The sequence below is a fragment of the Labeo rohita genome, chromosome 3, assembly GCF_022985175.1.
Source record: "Labeo rohita strain BAU-BD-2019 chromosome 3, IGBB_LRoh.1.0, whole genome shotgun sequence".
NCBI classification, from domain to species: Eukaryota; Metazoa; Chordata; class Actinopteri; order Cypriniformes; family Cyprinidae; genus Labeo; species Labeo rohita.
This window is the reverse complement of record NC_066871.1, coordinates 3,561,594-3,584,459: the sequence shown is the minus strand read 5'-3', so window position 1 is coordinate 3,584,459 and position 22,866 is coordinate 3,561,594. Positions and strand designations below refer to the sequence as shown.

The 22,866-nt window shown below is 31.0% G+C and overlaps 1 protein-coding gene across 2 annotated transcripts in view; it reads right to left on the bottom strand.

Annotated features, from left to right (window-relative positions):
• Window positions 1-6,547: 6,547 nt before the first annotated feature.
• Window positions 6,548-22,866, bottom strand: part of prkar1b (protein kinase, cAMP-dependent, regulatory, type I, beta) — a 96,153-nt gene continuing 79,834 nt past the window's right edge. For both annotated transcript variants that reach the window (XM_051105656.1, XM_051105655.1), the window contains exons 10-11: window positions 13,431-13,512; window positions 6,548-10,430 (exon numbers count right to left, since the gene is read on the bottom strand). In XM_051105656.1, coding sequence (XP_050961613.1) covers window positions 10,258-10,430; window positions 13,431-13,512 — 255 coding nt within the window. In that variant the 3' untranslated portion in view covers window positions 6,548-10,257. The remainder of the gene's footprint in view (window positions 10,431-13,430; window positions 13,513-22,866) is intronic.

The following is a 22,866-nucleotide window of genomic DNA, read 5'->3' as shown; positions in this document are numbered from 1 at the left end:
AACTTTGAGAGAAAAATCTAAATTCGGAGTTTATATCACACAATTATTACTTTTAAACTATATCACAATTCTGCGAACAAAAGGTCAGAATTGAACATATAAACTTGCATTTATGAGAAAAAAGTCAGAATTATGAGTTTTTAAATTCACAATTCTGACTTTATTTCTCGCAATTATAAGTTTATATCATGCATTTGCAAAAAAAAAAAAAAGAACAGGTTTCCATACCTTTCTACTTGATCTGTCTTTAAAATAGACATTTGTTGGTGTAATTTAATGCGATCAAGTTATTTCAGACCTTCATTTATCCTCGGAACACAAAATAAGATATTTTTGATGAAATCGAAGAGCTTTCTGACCCTGCATAGACAGCAACGCAAGCGACACGTTCAAGGGCCCGACAGATAGTAAGAACATTGTTAAAATAGTCCACGTGACATCAGTGGTTCAACCGTAAAGCTAAGAAGCTACGAGAATACTTTTGTGCGCAAAGAAAACTTTATTTGATGTCCTTACTACCTTTCTGGGCCTTGAACGTGTCAGTTGCATTGCTGTCTATGCAAGGTCAGAAATCTCTCAGATTTCATCAAATATCTTAATTTGTGTTTCAAAGTTAAACAAAGGTCTTACCTGTTTGGCACGACATGAGGGTGAATAATTAATGACAGAATTTTCATTTTTGGGTGAACTATTCCTTTACGTAGGACTTAGGCAGGTCAAAAAGCACTCTGAAGTTGAATTACAATGAATATAAATTTAAACTATAATACATTTTCAAGTAATTGCCATTGATTTGCAATTAAGAGTAAGAAAACATTACTCAGTTCACATTCAAGTATATTAATTTCAAGTATATTATTAAGCATTCTTTTTAAAAGTATGCTAAGTGGACTAGCTTTTTCATGAGGGTACAAATAAATTGAAATAAAATGTGTGTATTTACGTTTCGATCTAAGTGGCTTCAATCAGCCCCGTCACATGCAGCGGTTGATGGAAAGGCAGTCCCGCATACCACAAATCACATAAGCCCCCTGGGGCCAGAATTATCTTGTGACCTTAAGTATGGGTCAGATGTGATTGAGGACAACGAGCCATCGATCAGAGAATTCAGGAGTCATTTAGCTGAAGTAATAATGGACTGTTCATTTCTCATGCTTGTGTTACCACACAATACTGTCTGAGTGCCTGTTATTGGTTAATGACACCCTTGAGACTCTTCCATCCTTCCAGCAGATTAAAGTGTTTGTGTGTGTGTGTGTGTGTGTGTGTGTGTGTATCAGCAGCTCTCAGTACCAGTGAAGTGCACGTCTACTTAACACCGGCCACGTTTGGAATGCAGCAGTAGCGCTATGCTTAATGCATACTTTGTAGTACACACTGCATAGAATTAAATAAATGATTCAGTTTTCATGCAAAAAAACAAAACAAAAAAAAAAAACTTTTGATCATATGATGTGAATGTTTGGAAACGCATACGACACTTATTCCGACTTCGCAGTACACTGTATGTGTTGTGCACCAGTTTTCTATTCTATGACATTTTACACAAACACAACTTAGATTTAAAATGCAACATAGCTATTTTTATTTACTGTATGCAACCTTAAGAGGTCATGTGACCGCAATGTAGCATCAGTGTTAGGAAGGTTACTCTGGAAATGTAATAGTTTACAGATTACAAGCTATTTAAAATGTAACGTAGTGTAACTATTTCAACTACTTTATTAAAGTAATGTAACCGATTACTTTTGGATTACTTTTCTACATTTCTAACAAATGTTTTTAACTTAGCATCTCTTTTTACTTTGAGATCGTTTCGAGGTTAAATACAAATTTTAAATCATAAGATATAGTTTAGTAGCTACAGTTTGATACTGTTTTTGAAATCAAATCTTTATAGCTATGACAGGAAATTTAACAATTTAACAATGTCTTGGGTGGAAAAAAATAAATCAGTTCATTTAAAACTAAAGGATATGTGACAGTGAACCACAAACAAGTCATAAGGGTCAAATTTTTGAAATTGAAATGTATTCATAATCTGAAAGCTGAATAAATAAGCTTTCCATTAATGTATGGTTTGTTAGGATAGGACAATATTTGGTTTTAAAATACAACTATTTGAAAATATCTTGAATCTGAGGGTGCAAAAAAATAAAAAAAATAAAAAATAAAAAATAAAAAAATTGAGAAAATCACATTGTTAATGTAATCGTTAACAATTTCATAAGTAACTGTAATTTGATTACACATTTTTTTTCTCAGTAACTGTAACATATTGCTGTTACATTTATTTTGTTATTAAATATCACTTTTTTAATATATATATATATATATATAGTTCTTATCATTTTTTATTTATTATGTCTTATTTTAGTGCCTCAAGTTAAAAGAAATGAAAAAGAGAAATGTTTATTTTATTTCAAGAATTTTTTATTTATTTATTTTTGTTCATTATAGTGTGGTTATAAACAGCACATTAAGGTAAATTTAGTAGGTCATTTAAATTAAAAACATTTAATGTCTATTATATGATAACAGAAATTTGTCTTCAGTTAAAGGCTCACACATTCATGCGTAAAAAAATACACAAAAAACATCATAAAACTCAGAAATAAATCCGTAAATAAAAACAAATTCTGCTATTTCACAGGCTATTTTGCCTCATTTAATAAGGATATTGCCGTTTTGGTACAAGTGGAATACCATCTAAGTATTCTATACTGTATATATTTAGTACACAATACACATTACATACTGTAAAATTAGTACACTGTAAAAAACAAAAAACACAATTTGTTGAGTCAGCTTAAAATAATTTGTTACCCTGCTGCCTTAAAATTTTAAGTTCAGTCAACTAAAATAAGTTTAGTCAACTTGAAATGTTAAGTTGTACTAAGTAACAACTTCGATATTTGTGTTTGTTAAACTTTAAAGCTGGGTAAGTAACCCAGCTGCCTTAAAATTTTAAGTTGAATCAACTCAAATATCTAAGTTGTCACTTAGTCTAACTTAACATTTCAAGTTGAGTTAACTGAACTTAAAATTTTAAGGCAGCCAGGTGACAAATTATTTTAAGTGGACTCAACAAATTGTTTTTTTACAGTGCATGAGCAGTATGTCAAAAGAATGACTTTTTCAGAGGGTGCATGGAACGTGCATGACTCATTAGGACAATTGCTTGTGCTGTTCCTCTGGGACTGAACAGTCTTTGGCCTGTTTTTCTTCTTTAAATTGGCAGGTGAATTTTGAATGCCATTAAACAGGAAACACATTGAAGTGAATCCTGTCTAATGAAATGTCTAATGTCCTGTGGGAATTTGGGTATATATCATCTTTGATTTCTCAGTCATATCTTTCCGGTTCTTGAATCTAATTGGCTGAGAGTAGTGTGATATTCTAGTGATGTCGGAACTCGAACCGTTTCACCATTTGTATCACTCCGCTTCTGGTATTTCTCACAGCAAGTGTCACGGTGGACACCCAAATCTGTTTTATAAATACTGTTTTTGTCTGGGAATGTAGTTTTAAGAGTTTTTTTAGGCAAGAATGTACTTTCAAATGTGCAGTTTGATAATAAAGACGACATCTATTTGTTTTGCTTTGATGTTTTCAAAGATTAGCTCCGATATACATATGAGACCCTGGACATTGTACGGGTCACAATTATCGATTTTTCTTTTATACCAAAAATCATTAGGATATGAAGTAAAGATCATGTTTCATGAAAATATTTTGTAAATTTCCCACTGTAAATATATCAAAACTTAATTTTTGATTAGTAATATGTATTGCTAAGAACTTCATTTGGACAACTTTAAAGAAGATTTTCTTAATATTTTTTTTTTTAAATAGTTGTATTTGTGTTTATATTTATTTAGTTGTTGTATAAAAGTCTTATTACTTTTTTTGTGGTCCAGGGTCACATATATAAATTAGTAATTAATTGGCTGTCCAAAGAAATTCGTTTTTATGCTTTTATGAAATTTGGACTACTTCGCATCTTCCCATGATCATGTTACTAGCTGAGATCTAAATCTGTCTATAATTATATTTGATGCTTTGAGTTCCGGCTGATTTTTAAAAACTCCAGAAGTCCGAGCAGTGTTTGAACTGTAATCAGATCATGGCTTTATTTCCTGTTCCATTAACTCCTTTGAATCTTTGTGGAATTCCATTATTCAGAGAGATTGTGATCTGCTGACCTGATCTGGTGCTCTCCTGATTGACCTCTGCACCTCCTTTCCTCCTTTCCTCTGATCCTTTCATTCTTGTTTTCTCATTAGGGCCGGCAGCGCATCCCAGCCCTCGACCCGAGCAGGTCGGGATTAAACTGTTACGTGGATGTTCATGCAGTGACACTGGTGTACAGGGACTAGCTTGGGACACAAAGACGACAAGTTAGCAGTTATACAGTTTAAGCTTGAATATCAAAGTGTTCTCACAGTAATGGTCGGGGGCAAATCTGTTAAATGATTCATGACGGGGTGGGGCGGTAAAGGCGGGTCGCTAGTAATGAAATCTACTGAGACTCCAGTTGCAAATCTGTTCCGAGTAAACTGTAAAAAAAAACACACAAAATAATAAGAAAATATTAGTTTGTGGTGCAAAAACAAACAAACCAAAAACTAAAAGAACATAAAAAGCAAGATAATTAAAACTTTCGAATCACGCAGTTAAACCTAAATTTAGTTAAAAAGCACAATTATTAAAAACAGACAATACAAATAAATAATATATTTTTTTTTTAAATCTAACAATTATAATGCTATTAAAAAACTTTAAATTAATTCCTTAAAATCATGCTAAATTAAAAGTTTCACATGTAAAATCATAAAACAGATAATACAAAAAATAGATAAATCATTCAAAAATAAAAATCTAAAAATCTAACAAGTATAATGCTATTAAAAAACTAAAAATTAATTCTTTTAAAGCATGCTAAATTAAATGTTTCATATGTAAAATCATAAAACAGTACGAAAAATAAATAAATCATGCAAAAATAAAAATCTAGAAATCTAACAATTATAATATTATTAAAAAACTAAAAATTCATTCCTTTAAATCATGCAAAATTAAGTTTTATATGTAAAATCATAAAACAGATAAATAAATGAAATCATGCAAAAATAAAAATCCAGAAGTCTAACAATTATAATGCTATTAAAAACTAAACATTTATTTATTTAAAGCATGCAAAATTAAAAGTTTTATATGTAAAATCATAAAACAGATAATACAAAAAATAAATCATGCAAAAATAAAAATCTAGAAATCTAACAATAATGCTATTAAAAAACTAAAAGTTAATTCCTTTAAATCATGCAAAATTAAATGTTTCTTATGTAAAATCATAAAACATATAATACAAAAAATAAATAAATCATGCAAAAATAAAAATCTAGAAATCTAACAATTACAATGCTATTAAAAAAAAACTTAAAATTAATCCCTTAAAATCATGCAAAATTAAAAGTTTCACATGTAAAATCATAAAACAATACAAAAAATAAAAATCTAACAATTATAATGCTATTAAAAAACTAAACATTTATTCATTTAAACCATGCAAAATTAAACGTTTCATATGTAAAATCATAAATTAAAATACTAATGCCAATAAAACATGCAAAACAGCAATTAAAGCAACATTAAAGGCAAGATCATTCAAACTTTTAAAACATGCAAAGAATTTACAAAATCTTAATAAAATAAAGTTAATTTAAAAACATGTTAATAAAGTTAATTAATTAAAAGAAATGGAAATACACAAAATTCAAACAAAGCTGGTAAAAACATAACATTTAAAACGTGAAAAAAAAAAAAAGATAAATTCCATCAGTAAAATTAAGTACAATTATTAAAAAACAGACAAATAAAAGAAAATTACTACATTTAAATCATCCAAAATATTACAAACATATAAAAAAATGAATTCCTTTGAACGATGCAAAAAAAGCTTCATATTTAAAAATATAAATAAAAACATGAATGCCCTTAAAACATGCAAAAAACCTACAGGTAAAATATAAAATGTCCTTAATAAAAACAGACAAAAACAGAAAATTAAATAATATACAAAAATAAATTAATTAATTAATTAAAGCATATACAACATAAAATTAAATTAGTAAAAAAAAAAATCAGACAGAACAAAAAATGAGAATTAGTAACAATGGAAAGAAAATCGAGGTCTTAAAATAAGAGGCCATTAATTCAGAATGAAGCTTTTATAATCGAGTGTTTTTGTGTGTGTGTGTTTTAAGTGGTTGAGTGGCAGGCTTGAGTACATTCCCCAGTTGATTTAGTGTAGTTAAGATCAGATGGAATGTGTCAAAGCCAAAAGCTCCAGTTTAATCTCGCTGGCCTCCCCTTCCTCTGACAACACAAGCTGACATCTGACTGGCAGTGGGAGTGAAAGAGAGAGAGAGATCCGGGGTGAACGAGAGTCAAACAGACAGGAAGAATGATAAGGTGATCTAGAAAAGATCAAAGGGGGTTTCAAGAGACAAACAGATGCATTAAACAGCGACGAGACACTGAATGGTGTTCACAAGCTTTTCTTTATTGTATTGGCCTGAAGATTCGAGTCACAGAATGTGTGTAAAAGTTGATGTGTGTGTGTGTGTGTGTGTGTGTATGTATTTTATTTAGTAAAAACCAAGAAACAAAGCATGCACAATCGCTCCTTCCAAATTCACTCAAATAACCTCCAACTTATTCATCTAAACAAATCAAACTACAAAAAACCAACACTCTCCCGAAAACCAGCACTTTTGAGTCTCATAGGTGAATTATACAGGTAAATGTTTTGAAGACACAAACAATGGCCAAAATGCTGTCATAGGCAGGTATTGAGAATGAATTTCATAATTTCTATTCAATTCTAGAACATACCCATAAGTACCATAAGTTACACAAAAACGTCACACTTCACCCCCAAAATAAATTCAAACCTATTTTTAAGACCATTTTTAAGACATTTTCGCTTTGTGGTTGTATTATTGCACACAAACTTGTCACATTTTACTTTAAAAAGTATTTTTTTGTTTTTCATAAATCAATTTAAAGCATTTTTGGGACATTTTTGCTTTGTGTTTGTATTTTTGTTCATGACAATTGTGTACATTTCTCTCTCTCTCTTTTTTTTTTTTTTTTTTTTACTATTTCTCAATTTAAGTCACATCTATTCGTACTTTTCAGGAAACTGATGAACTGCACACAAAATTGTCACATTTCACTCTAAAATATAATTCTTTTTTTTTTCATAAAGAAAATTTAATCATATTTTTAGGAACATTTTTGGGACATTTTTGCTTTGTGTTTGTATTATTTTCATGACAATTGTGTACATTTCTTCACAATATGCTCAATTGTGCAAGTTTCCCACAAATTTACTGTAGTTCCCATTATTCTCAATTTCTTTTTTTACTTTTATACCATTTCTTATCAATTTTGGTAACAAATCACATCCATTAGGTAACTGATGAATTGAACACAACATTGTGACATTTCACTCTAAAACTGAATTATTTTTTCATAAATTCTATTTTTTAAAACCTATTTTAAAAGCATTTTTGGGACATTTTTGCTTCGTGTTTGCATTATTTTTATGATAATTGTGTACATATCTCCACAATACTCTCGAAAAAAAATAAATAAATAAAATAATATATATATATATATATATTTTTTTTTTTTATTATATATTATATATATATTATTTACTGTACTTCCCATTATTCTCAATTTTTTATCACATCCTTTAGTACTTTTTAGGAAACTAATACATTTTTAGGAGGATTTTTGGGACATTTTTGCTTTGTGTTTATATTATTTTCATGACAATTGTCTACATTTCTTCACAATATTCTCTATTGTGCCAAATTTCCCACAACTTTACTGTGCTTTTTACAGCATTCCTGATCAATTTTAAGTCGCATCCATTAGTAACTTTCAGGAAACTGATGAACTGCACACAAAATTGTCACATTTCACAAAATATAATTATGTTTTTCATTTTTGCTTTGTGTTTACATATCTCCACAGTACTCTCAGTTAAAAAAAAAAAAAAAAAAAAAAAAAAAAAAAACATTATTCTCAAAAATGTATTTATTTTTTTATAAATCAGTTTAAACAAATCTTTAGGAGCATTTTTGGACATTTTTGCTTTGAGTTTGCATTATTGTTATGACAATTACGTACTTCCACAATATTGTCAATGCTACAAAATATCTTTCCCATAAATTGCACACAAAATTTCACTAATTTTATTTATTTATTTATTTTTCATAAATTTACTGCACTTCCCATTATTCCCAATTTTTTTTATTCACTTTTTCACCATTTCTGATTAATTTGGATCACATCCATTAAGTAACTGATGAACTGAACACAAATTTGTCACACTTCACTCTAAAATGTAATGATTTTTTTCATAAATCAATTTAAACCTATTTTTAAGAGCATTTCTGGTACATTTTTGCTTTGTGTTTGCATTATTTTTATGACAATTGTGTACATTTCTCCTGAATATTCTCAATACTGTACTCCAAAAAAAAAAATTCCCACAAACTTACTGTACTTCCCATTAATCTCAGTTTTTTAATTCATTTTTTTTTTACCATTTCTTATCAATTTTAGATCACATCCATTAGGTAACTGATGAACCAAAGAAAAAAATGTCAAATACCACTCTAAAGTGTAATCTTTTTTTTCTTACACCAAATTAAACATTTTAAGGAGCATTTGTGCGATTTATTTTTTGCTTTGTGTTTGTATTATTTCATGACGATTGCGTACATTTCTCCACAATATTCTCAATTTCCCACAAATTTACCATTACCATTTCTGATCAATTTTGGGTCACATCCATTAGTACATTTCAGGAAACTGAAGAATTGCACAGTTTTACTCTAAAATTGAATTATTATTTTTTTATTTGATTTTCATAAAAAAATTAAAATATTTGTAGGAGCCTTTTTGGGACATTTTGCTTTGTGTTTGTATTATTTTTTTTATGACAACTGTTTACATTTCTCCGCAATATTCTCAGAACTGTACCAAAAAATCTTATTCCCATTTCCCATAATTTTAATTCCCATAATTCCCATGATTTTAATTCCCATAATTCTCAATTCTGTATTTTTATTTACTGTTTTACAGTAAAAAATATTGTGTTTTTTAATTATTATTTCAACCAGCATAAATAATGGAATAAAGAAATCTCAATGGTCCTAAAAATAGGCTTCAAACAGTAAATATGGTCCTTATGAAGCCTATATGATATGTGTGTGTGTTTAGGGGTGTCAGGGTGAAATACGACCTGGAAATATTCTTGACAGGTTTTCGTGAGATTCACCCAAACATGTGATGGCCTCAGGATATAAGAGCATGTGTGTGGATGTGCATTTGTGTGTAATACAATTGCATTGTAAAGATTCAAAGAAAAGCAACAGCATACAGATTCAACTCTTACAACACATGAAGACTTCAGCGAGACTCGCATGAAAACCCTTTTATAGCTGTCCTATATTAAAACTCGTGTCTTAAAATGTAACAAACCCCTTCCCATAAATTCCAGCTGCAGAAGCACAACTCAGGTTATAAGGGATGAAACAGCCAAAAAGAAAATATCACTATAGAACAGCAAAAAACGCTTTTCAATAAACAGATTTCGCATTAGAGGGTCATCTGACCCACGTGGGGTTAAACACAGCACGCTAAACACACAGCTAAAAGGCAAAGGCAAAGGCAAAGGCAAAGAAAAAAACCTCTCTCCTCTATGTAAACATATTCATATACTTGTGCCGTCTGTAATATTACCTTCCTGAATGGCAAGTGTACAAAATGCATCTCTGGTCTGCATCACGTACGGACATCTACACATGCCACATTAAGATGTTTCATTTCAGTCTGTTTGGGCACCTTATTTCCTCTCCTACTCTGCAGAAATAAAGCTTTGTGACAGCATAGGTCAATTCAAAGTGCACATAAGAAAACGAAAATCACGTAAAGGAAAAAAGCTGAAAGGTAGAGCACTTGTGCTTCTTGCAAAAAAAAGTAAAAAGTGAATGCTTGGCTGCATAAAAGAAATAGTTTTTTATTATTATCTACTGTCGACCCTGATCAGAGCAACTCAACTAGAGTTAAGCTAATGATTTGAGCAAAACTGATAAAGTACCTCACATTATTTTATGCAACCAGGCACCCAAGTAACCTGACGGAGGTCTAGACGTGTGTCACAAGGTCGGGTTAGACTGTGAGGGAAATGAAGCTGTTATATCTCTGAATGTTCCTCTTGAGGATCTCCGAACAGGGCCCGAGGACGCGCTCGAAACGGGGCCGGTCCAGCTTCACGCATTTGAGCGGACCTCTGGCCACGACCGTGGCCGCACGGGGTCTGTTGAGCAGCAGCGCTATCTCACCTGAACAAACAAAACAAATGCACACAGATTAGTGTAATGGTCTGATTCAAAGGGGGCATTTCAAAGAAATCAGTCTGGATTTTTCTCAGCTTTTTCATAAAATCGTTTTCACATACTGTATAATTCGAAACTCAAAATATCCCAGTGCATCCAGGCCATTAATTAATACTGGGTTGATAAAACAATGTACAAATCCATTATGGCATCAGGTATGGTGTCCCTCAGGGCTCTGTTTTGGGACCGCTTAAATTGACATAATCAACAACACCTATTTAATACTTAAAAGCCTGGCTCTTCCTAATAAACAAATGTGTGAACTATGCTGCTACACTGAGATCAACTGATCATAGCAAACGGTTATTTTCATATGTAAGTCTTAAAGGTACAGTAGTCAGTTTAATTCAGAAAGAATGGAAACCGATATGTATTATGCACAACTGCATTGACAATGACAAAAATGTGTTACTATAACCTCTTTAAATGAACATCTAAAAAATTGTGATATAATAATGTTATTTTACTAAATGTTTGCAAATAAAAGAAGGGAGCTTCTCAGGTTAGGGATTTTCTGTATTATAGTCATTTTACAAAAGCTGCATATACCAACAGTAGTTAATTAGCACAAAATAAAGCATAATATATATAAAATATAAGTAAAACAATAATCAGGAAAATGTTAAGGATATATATATATTACATTAAAGAAAATAACTAAAATTGTGAAAATCAAAAAATACATAAGAAATTAAATATTTTCCAAATAATTAAATATAATAATATTTAGCAGTGATTAGTGTAATAATAATCATCATCATAATTATTATAAATATAAGTAAAACAATAATTAGGATAATGTTAAGGATGTAAATGCTACATACAATTTTTAACTACAACATGGCAAAAATATATAATAAATAAATAAATAAATAAATAAATAAATATATAATATTTAGCACTAATTAGTGTAATAATATTAATCATCATAATTATTATAAATACAAGTAAAACAATAATTTGAATAATGTTAATTATATATATGCTACATACATTTTTTACCTAAAACATTGCAAAAATATATAAGAAATGTAAAAAATTAAAATAAATATAATATTTAGTAGTAATTAGTGTAATAAATTAATCAGAATCATAATTATTATAAATAGAAGTAAAACAATAATTAGAATAATGTTAAGATGTAAATGCAACACATTTTTAACAAAAACATGGCAAAAATGTATAAGAAATTTTTACATTTTAAAAATAAATTTAATATTTTGTAGTAATTAGTGTTATTAATAATAATTGTCATCATCATCATAATTATTACAAATACAAGTAAAACAATAATTAGAATAATATTAAGGATGTAAACGCTACATATATTTTATTTACCTAAAATATTGCAAAATCATAACTAATTACACATTTTCAAATTAAATATAACAATATTTAGTAGTAATTAGTGTAATAAATTAATCATCATCATAATTATTATAAATACGTAAAACAATAATTAGAATAATGTTAAGGATGTAAATGCTACATACATTTTTTAAAAAACATTGCAAAAAATAAAATAAAATAAAATAATATTTAGTAGTAATTAATGTAATAAACTAAATATCATGATCATAACTATAACTACAAGTAAAACAATAATTAGAATAATGTTTTAGGACGTAATGCTACATACATTTTTTTTAACTAAAACATGGCAAAAATATATAAGAAATGTAAAAAATGTAAAATAAATAATAACATTTAGTAGTAATTCGAGTAAAAAAATCATCATCATTATCATAATTATTATAAATACAAGTAAAACAATAATTAGAGTAATGTTAAGGATGTAAATGCTACATTTTTTAACTACAACATAGCAAAAATATTTAAGAAATGTGAAAAAATGTACACATAAATATAATAATATTTAGTATTAGTGTAATAAATTAATAACAATAATCATCATCATAATTATTATAAGTACAAGTAAAACAATAATTAGAATAATGTTAAGGAAGTAAATGCTACATACATGTTTTTATTTTTTTACCTAAAACCTGGCAAAAAAAAAAAAAAAAAAAAAAAAAAAAATATATATATATATATATATAGAAATAAATATTAGTAGTAATTAGTGTAATAAATTAATCATCATCATCATAATCATAATTATTATAAATACAAGTAAAACACTAATTAGAATAATGTTAAGGATGTAAAAGCTACATACATTTTTAACTAAAACATGGCAAAAATTATATAAGAAATTTGAAAAGTAAATAAATATAATAATATTTAATAGTAATTAATGTAATAAACTAAATATCATGATCATAATTAGTACAACTACAAGTAAAAAATAATCAGAATAATGTTTTAGGACGTAATGCTACATACATTTTAACTAAAACATGGCAAAAAAATATATAAGAAATGTAAAAAAAATGTAAAATATAGTAATATATATGGTAATAGTGTAATAAATTAATCATCATAATCATAATTACAAATACAGGAAAAACAATAATTAGAATAATGTAAGGATGTAAATGCTACATCTATTTTTTTAAATTACAACATGGCAAAATATATAAGAAATTAAAAACTTTCTATATAAATATAATAATATTTAGCAGTAATTATTGTAAAATGAATCACCATCATCATTATTAAAAACACATGAATGTAAATAATTATACAAAATTTAATTACATTTATTACTATTTTATTATGATGATAACAGACATTTAAAAGATACTTTATTTTTTTTTTATGTAGAGACTAAAGATCAGTAAAGATCAGTGTGCCTGTGGTGCAGCAGTGTAAACCGCACTGACAGTAAACAAGCACACAGATCTACATTCTGCAAGCCCTGCACATGACGAAGTGCCACCTGTTAGGAAAGCTAGTCTTCCTGTCTGGCTCAGGCGCTTCTGTTCTCTTATTTACAAGACTCTGGCACAACGCTGCAGGCTCTGCGATCCTCGCAACACTCACCGAAGTAGTCAGACGGACCCAGGCGGCCCACTTCAACATATTCCTCATTATCAGACCTGCGCTGCAGAACGGACGCCGTACCCTGGAGAAACAGAAAGCGAGATGCAGGTTTAATGAAGAGGAAAACTACAAAAAAAAAGGAGAAAAAGGAGACAGAAAAGGCTCAGAGGGATTAGTGAAAGAGAGATTCTTTGCTTTATATGCCTGCAGGTGTACAGGATTTAGACAACTCTGCACACTGCTTCAGGGAGACACACACGTCAAAGTGACGCACACACACGCACACCTGGGCCTGTCAGTGTTGAGATTTTTCAGCTATCACAGAAATCCACTGCATGCAGCGCCACACACTGCAATGCAAAAACTCATTTAGAAAGATAAACAAGGACACACACACACAATCTGTCACATTTGTCACATCAAGGACGGATACATTACCCACAGTACAATAGTAAAAGGAGGGAGATTCACAGGCCAGGGCTTTTCTATTCATAGTCAAAAAGCAGATATTCAATACAAAGTGAAGAGTAAAAAAGTTAAAAGTTAAAAAGTTAAAAAATAACTAGAATAATGTAAGTGGTAAGTGAAAAAACAGTAATGTAAGAGAAATTAAACAAATGTTTTAAAATAATTTAAAAATGAAATTAAATATAGCAGTAGTTCGTAATAATTTCTATTGTTGTTGTTGTTATAAATATATTCATGAAAAAAAATAAAAATTACCTTTAGTCTTAGTCTCATCAACTTTAGTCTTAGATCAATAAGCAACATCATATTCAAGTAAGGGATCAGCACTAAAATAAATTATAAGTGATCAAGAAGATTAAGCGAGCGGGAATCCCTTACTTCAATATGATATTAAAAATATATTACAAATATATACACAAACAAAAAAATCAGTAATGTAAGACAAATTAAATGTGCTAACATTAATTAATTATATATAATTTATATATATATAAATAATAGTATTTGGTAAAAATGAATAACTATTACATTAATTATTATTATTATTATTATTATTATTAATAATAATAATAATAATAACTAAGTTACTTAATAATAATTTATTATTATTAATACATGTAAAATAAAAAATCTGTAATATAGGAGAAATTAAACAAATGTGCTTAAAGATTTTAATTTACATATTAAAATAAAAATGAAATAATAGTATTTCATTTATTATTATCATTATGTATTAAATAATTTATTATTATTATTGTTGTTATAAATATATTAAAAATATAAATAAAAACAAAAAAATGTAATATAAGAGAAATTGAATGTGCTTAAATTAAAAAAATATATATATAGTATTTTGTAAAAATGAATAACTATTACATTCATTATTATCATTATTATTATTATTATTATTAATATATTAAAAAGGTAAAATAAGAAATAAACAAAAACAGTGAAAATTCAGTAATATAACACAAATTTAACAAATGTGCTTAAAGATTTAAAAATATAATTAAATATCATAGCATTTCATAATTTCTTCTCACTTATTTAATAATTATGATTTTTAGAAAAATAAATAATAAATTATTATTTATTTAATAATTTATTATTATTGATATTGTTGTTGTTATAAATATATTAAAAACATAAATACATAAATACAAATAAATACAAACAGAAAAATCTGTAATATATGAGAAAATAAATGCGCTTACATTTAAAAGAAATAATTAAATATAATAGTATTTGGTAACTATTACATTCACTGTTATTATTATTATTATTAATATTTGATCTCATTTATTAATATATTGAACATGTAAAAAAGAAAAAACATAAAACAGAGAAATTAAACAAATATGCTTAAAGATGTAAAAATATAATAAACTAAATATAATAGCACTTAGCAATAATAAACAATTATTAAATATAATTATTTTTATTATTTTATTATTTTATTTTTAAATACAATAAATATTATTATTTAATAAGAATTATTATTAATAAAATAAAAACAATGACATAAAACCAATTATTATTAATAAGTTATTATTAATTAATAAAATTCAAAAAATGTTTTAGTCTGACTTATATTACTAATATCTAAAGAGTTCAGATGCAAAACCAGCTAAAAGCCATCTCTGTCAAAAATGAGATAATGATACTGAGCGCATGCTCTCGACACATATTATACATCCATCAAATACTTTTACTTCAAACTCGCTAAATTCCAGCCTCAGCCCAAACAGAAGTGTCAGTACTTACATAGAAACCTATACAAAGTAGCCAGAAAGAAATGGTCATTTTAAAGAAAAACGTCAGATGGATTTAGAGACTTTTGCATCTGAACTCTTCATCTATTTATAAACCAGTGTTAGTTTAGTGTGGTGAATTACTGAAATAGCACCTGTCAAAGTATTCAATAACATATTAGTGTCCACTAACCAGCGCTGTAACTGGCAGTACTACTGGATCTTCTTGATATATAATTAGAATAATATAAGGTCCTCATGTTAAAATCTTTAAATAAAACAGACACAAAATAAATATATACAAGAGAAGAAAGTGCTGGACTAAGTAAATAAATAAAAATCTTGATTTGGATTTAACTACAACACTATTTTCAAAAGATTCTAAAGTAACAGGGTTATTTTATGACCCTCCAGACTGTGAGTAAGCTAGTATCTTGTGAGCAAATGTGGGGGTTGGCAGCAGGTTAAGAGGTCATCTACGGACTCTTTTGCTGTGTCACTCAAGGCTTTGCATGTCAACAGCAACAATTTGTATCCTATTCGTAATTTAGATGAAGAGAGAAAACATGGAGTAGTTTTTAAACGTCATTAGGGAACTTTATGACTAAATGACGTTACAGAGAGGATTTTAAACAACAGCCCAGTCACAACCGGATCTTAGATAGCAACACTAGTGATTAAAGGTATTCCATAAACATCTAATAAAAAAATTCAAGGAACTTGCATTTTATTTCCTTATTAGTGGAAATCAATGTACAGTAAAGCATAAATTCTTACTAAGGAAGTGCACATACTGTACAGTGAGAAGAGGCCCAACGCTTTATGAACGCCAGTCCTGAGCTGTTTGTTTAAGAGTTGTTGTCTATACTCAAACTGTTAGTGGACACTGATATATGATTTGAAACAGTGTTGCTGAACACTGAACCAGCACTTGTCAAAGTAGTCAATAACATATCACTGTCCGCTGCCCATGGCTGTATCTCACTTGTAGCACTACTGGATCTCTTTGAAGCTTTCAGCACACAGTTGACCCCATTGACCTTAACATCCTGCTAGGAAAACTTGAAAATCACAGGTCAAGTATGAAAATGAAGGGTCAAGGATAGTGTCCATCAAAACTGGTTCCTGGAGTTATTACTTGTATCATTGTAAACACTGCTGACTTCCACTGCTACACTGATCAAACACAATTATACATCTTCAAGACTTTAAGGGTTCTTCCAACAAAGTGTCAAAACCTCTTAGAACACTTTATAAACAGCACAGCAACACCCTAAAAACCTATTACATTCTAGCAACACACAGAACTGTGCTAAACCCCTTAGAACAGTTTAGAAATCACATAGCACTTAGAACACTTTAGAACTCAGACTTAGAACTTGCATAGCAACACATTAGCAACCACTAATAAGAGTCTAGCAACAACATAAGATGGTAAAACAACTTAAAACACTTTAGAAATTGCATAGCAACATCCTAGAAACCACATAAATTCCTAATACCATTTAGAGCACTTTAGAACTTGCATAGCAACACCCTAGGAACCACCAATGACAGTCTAGCAAGCATATAAGATAGTAAAACCATTTATAACACTTCGGAAATTGCATAGCAACACCCTAGAAACCACATAAATTCCTAATACCACTTAGAACACTTTAGAACTTGCATAGCAACACCCTAGGAACCACCAATGACAGTCTAGCAAGCACATAAGATAGTAAAACCACTTAGAACACATTGGAAATTGCATAGCAACACCCTAGAAACCACATAAATTCCTAATACCATTTAGAACACTTTAGAACTTGCATAGCAACACCCTAGCAACCACCAATGACAGTCTAGCAAGCACATAAGATAGTAAAACCACTTAGAACACTTTAGAAATTGCATAGCAACACCCTAGAAACCACACAAATTCCTAATACCATTTAGAACACTTTAGAACTTGCATAGCAACACCCTGTCAACCACTAATAACAGTCTAGCTACCACATAAGATGGTAAAACCACTTATAACCCTTCGCAAATTGCATAGCAACACCCTAGAATCCACATAAATTCCTAAAACCGCATAGAACACTTTAGAACTTGAATAGCAATACCCTAGCAATCACTAATAACAGTCTAGCAAGCATATAAGATGGTAAAACCACTTATAATACAAATTGCATAGCAACACTTTAGAAACCACATAAATTCCTAAAACCACATAGAACACTTTAGAACTTGAATAGCAACATCCTAGCAACCACCAATAACAGTCTAGAAGCCACAACAGAGTGCTAAACCTCCCATGCCAACCATCTGTGTGAATAACCTTTTCATGGTTGATTCACATTATCTTCAGTAAATGTCAAAATCAGGTCTAGGCTATGCAATTTCACTGCTAACTTACGAAGCTCTGTAATATTAGCTGTAAGACTACCTGACAGATCTCCAAACACTCTACTGCCTGCTGTGTCTTCCTCAGTCACAGGATGCATGCCTCTTCCAAGCACTGTACGAACATCTGCTAATGGAAAGGCATTATGTTACAGAGGTCCACAGCTGTGGAGCTGCCTCACTGCCAATATGAAAAATCAGACACGCTGCCAACATCTTATTCAAAGTCAAGAACACAAACATTCCAGTTCAGTCAGGCATATAGCTAAGGTAACTGATGCATACATGCTACCATTTCCACCTAAGGGCATCAAGCTCAATTGTGCACCAAAGACTCATGCCATGGATGCCAATGTTGTTAACTTGATGTTTACTCGCGTTCAGTAAAGTCTGGTGCTGGCGTCTAGGCGGGCGGCTCTCCACCTCTCAGTCTCTTTTAGGAAAACCATGCCATCTAATTTGCCTTGATGCACAAATACTAATAAATCTTCTTCTCTGCTTCTCCTACATTGATGTGTGCATGTTAGGTATGCATATTTTTATATGCTTTCATGGGATGAAGTAGGCGGAACTATCTTTAACATTTTATTTTCTCACACTCTTTCACACATAACACACAAACACTACTTATCTTACAAGTTACAAATTACTGATTAGTATAATTACGCTCTGCCAAGTAAGATTCCCTCGTTTGACTAGAATGTGAGACAGTAATCACATGTATTAGAGAAATTACATAAATAAATAAATAAATAAATAAATAAATATATATATATATATATATTTATTTTTTGTTCAGTTAATGTTGATTTTATTTCTTAAACTGTAATACTGTTATATTTTTCATTTTTTTTTTTACAATTATTTAATTTTAATACATTTTATTTTTACATTTTTTAAATTTAATTTAATCGAATATTTTATTTAATTTTTTTCTATTACATTTATCAGTTTCACACATTTGTTGTTTGTTAGATTGAGTCACGGAGCAACTATGACCTGATGCGTCACACATTAAGTGATTTCACCATGTATAACGTTCCATCATCTTAATTTGGGCCATGCTAAATGCGATTCAGTTTATTACCCATACAGCTGCTGTCAGACTGTCTTAATCGTGTGAGAGCAGAGAGCCAATTAGAGATCTCTGTGCCATACGTCTGCTAATTTGTTTGCTTTTGGGTGTTTGTATTTTCTCTTTTTTAAGGGCAATGTGTGTTAAATAGGTTTTCCCACAGATGCCGAAACAATTAGTTGTCCATTGTGAGACTTATAATTTGATAGCAATGCAAAACCAACAGCTCCAGGGCATCCCCATGATGTCATACCTCTGGAGAGCACGTCCCCAGCCAAGATCCGGCACATACCAGAACGCTGATCCGCTGGGGTCACACCGAAACATTCAAAGCTTAAAACTTAGCTGAAAAACTTTTTTAAAGAAAAAAGAAAGAAAGGAAAAAAGTGGACTCTGTCATTATGCACCACATAATTACAGGCGCATTGAAATCGGAATAAGATGAAAGCCATCCCTGGCATATTAAAAATTCGATGTTCTGACATGTTTCCACATTTTCTCACAGGGTTAGGTCTTTTGCACATTAAAGTTATTCAAAAGTACTGCAAGTAAGAGCTGGTCAAGGACTGTACTGCTTTGACAGTTTTCCAGAACTTTCAGTTTTACACCATTTAAAGAAGAAGTTCACTTCTAAAACAAAAAATTACAGATAATTTACTCACCCCCTAGTCATCCAAGATGGTTATGTCTTTCTTTCTTCAGTCGTAAAGAAACTATGTTTCTTGAGGAAAACATTTCAGGAACGTTCTCTTTATAGTGGACTTCAATGGTGCCCACGAGTTTGAACTTCCAAAATGCAGTTTAAATGCAGTTTCAAAGGGCTCTTAGCGATCCCAGCCGAGGAAGAAGGGTCTTATCTAGCGAAAGGATTGGTTATTTTCTTTAAAAAATTACAATTTATATACTTTTTAACCGCAAACACTCATTTGTCTAGCTCTGCGATGCGCATGCGAACTCTGTGTAATCCGGGTCAATACTGTTAGGGTATGTCGAAAAACTCCCATCTCATTTTCTCCCCCAAATTCAAAATCGCCCTACATCGCTGTTTTACCTTTTTTTGTAAAGGGTGTTTGATCCTCCTTGCACGTTCACTTTGTAAACACTGGGTCGGTACATCTGCAGCGATGTAGGATGAATTCGACGTTGGAGGAGAAAACGAGATTGGAGTTTTTCGACATACCCTAACTGTATTGAACCGGAATACACAGAGTTCACATGTGCATTGCAGAGCTAGACAAGACAAGCATTTGAGGTTAAAAACTATATAAATTGTTCATTTTATAAGAAAATAACCGATCATTTTGCTAGATAAGACCCTTCTTTCTCAGCTGGGATCGTTTAGAGCCTTTTAAAGCTGCATTTAAACTGCATTTTGGACATTCAAACTCTTGGGCACCATAGAAGTCCACTATATGGAGAACATTCCTGAAATATTTTCTTTAAGAAACATAATTTCTTTATGACTGAAGAAAGAAAATACACGAACATCTTGGATGACAAGGGGGTGAGTAAATTATCTGTAAATTTTTGTAATGGAAGTGGACTTCTCCTTTAAACTGAGTGCTACTGATAATCTATATTTAATCAGAGCCATACATCTAGCTTCAGACTGAACTAATAATTGCTCGGTATGAATATGATCTGCCTATATATCACCATTTTGGCCAAAGCGGAAAATTTTATTTATTCCTGTGATGCAAAACTGAATTTTCAGCATCATTACTCCAGTCTTCATTGTCACATGATTCTTTAGAAATCATTCTAATATGATGATTTGCTGCTTAAGTAACATTTCTTATAATTACCAATGTTGAAAACAGATGCGCTGCTTCATATTTTAGTGAAGACTCAAATTGCATTAATTTGCTCTGTTCATCCTCCTCCAGTTCGCATTTCTATCATCTTGTGTTCATCTGGGTCAGGGAAGAGCAGGGCAGAGAGACAGATAAAAATAAATGAAGAAGACTGTAGCATGAGACATGGCTCAGTCTCGCTGCTTGTTTGTCTCTCTCTCTTCCTCCGTCTCTGCCTGATTCCCAGCGCGGGGTGGCCGGCGGTTCAGTGATGGAATGTAGGCTGCAGACTTTCACACAGGGTCAGGCCCAGACTCCAGACCTGAGTGAGGGAACCGGGGACCGCTTTACGGACACGCTGACACAGGCTTGGGAAGGGAGAGCTGTGTGGGTGTTATTGTTCAGCTCTGGTCTCATAGTTCTTGCTTTTTGCTTTGTGTTTGTCTTCGTCCTTTTATCTTTTTCACCTCTTTCACTTTTGTGGTTAGGACCTTCATTCACAAACACACACCCACATCTAATTACACACTAAATAGGAGGATCACAGGATGCATATTGACACAAAGTTTCTTGCAGCCTTAAACGGACATGTTTTTATCTGTTCATCACATTATGGTTTAATTCCAAAGCCTAGTGAGCTGCCTTGCTTTCTACTTCTTTTTAAGGCATCTTCTTTAATAACTGAATTATGTTTATAATGTCTCTTGGATTATCTGACATCTCAGATGGACTTTTTACTACTGAGTTTGCTGCAGTTCATTTTGGGTCACATGCAGTGCACTTCAATGCTGGTTTAACCTGGATTAGTAAAACTTTCCTAATAATTTACTCAGCACCATGATGCATCCAAGATGTTCACGTCTTTCTTTCTTCAGTCAAAACGAAATGAAGGTTTTTCAGGAAAACATTCCAGGATTTTTCTCCATATAGTGGACTTCAATGGGAGCTAATGGTTTGAAATGCAGTTTCAATGGAGCTTCAAGGGCTCCTTATGCATTACATAATCACATTGAAAAGGTCACGCATGGCGTAGGCGGAAGTTCTGACCCAGTGTTTACAAAGCGAACATACAAAGAAAGTCAAACGCCCTTTACATAAAAAGGTAAAACAACGATGTTGGGCGATTTAGAAGTTGCGGGAGAAAATGAGAGGAGTTTTTCATTCTACTCTACCTTAATGAACCGAAGTACACAGACGAAGGACTAACCACGCATGGCCTTTCCAACGTGATTACGTAATGCGTGAAGTCCCGCATGCACATCAGTTAAAATCTGTGGTTTAAAACTAGGGATGCACAATATTGTTTTTTTGCAGATTGTATTTGCCGATACAATGCCGATACCGATATATATATGCTTTTCTTTGAAAACAACAAAACGGGCCCTATTTTAACAATCTAAGCGCATGGTCTAAAGCGCAGGTGCCCTTAAGGCGTGTCCGAATCCACTTTTGATATTTCAAGCAAACACATGGTCTAAAAGGGTTATATCCGCTATTTACAGATTCGGAATTTGCTAGAACAAAGACAGGGCCGGTGCCAAGTGGGGGCATGAACAGGCCGAGCTCCCTCAAATGAGTTACGTGCATCCCCTTTTCATCCTCTCCCCTCCTTGCTGAACGTGACTGTTTTCAAATGTGAAAGTGAAACCAAAAAACAGCTTGCATAAAAAAGCGACTGACTATCCATTATGACATTTAGGCATTTTAATATTTATGTACACAATAATAATCTTTTACATTGTAACCCTTTCATTTTTAATATCTGGCATGTTTGTGTGCTGCTGCGCGTCCCTGTGTGTGTAATAAGCAGAGTGTATGTGCATTGTCGACCTGCCTATAGGCGCATATTAACTCTTTCAATAACAAACAAAATAGTGTGCCACTGACTTTAGACCAGGTTTCAGTTGGTCAATGGTGCAGTCTATTTCAGTTGTATCAAAATAACAACATGCCAACAATGC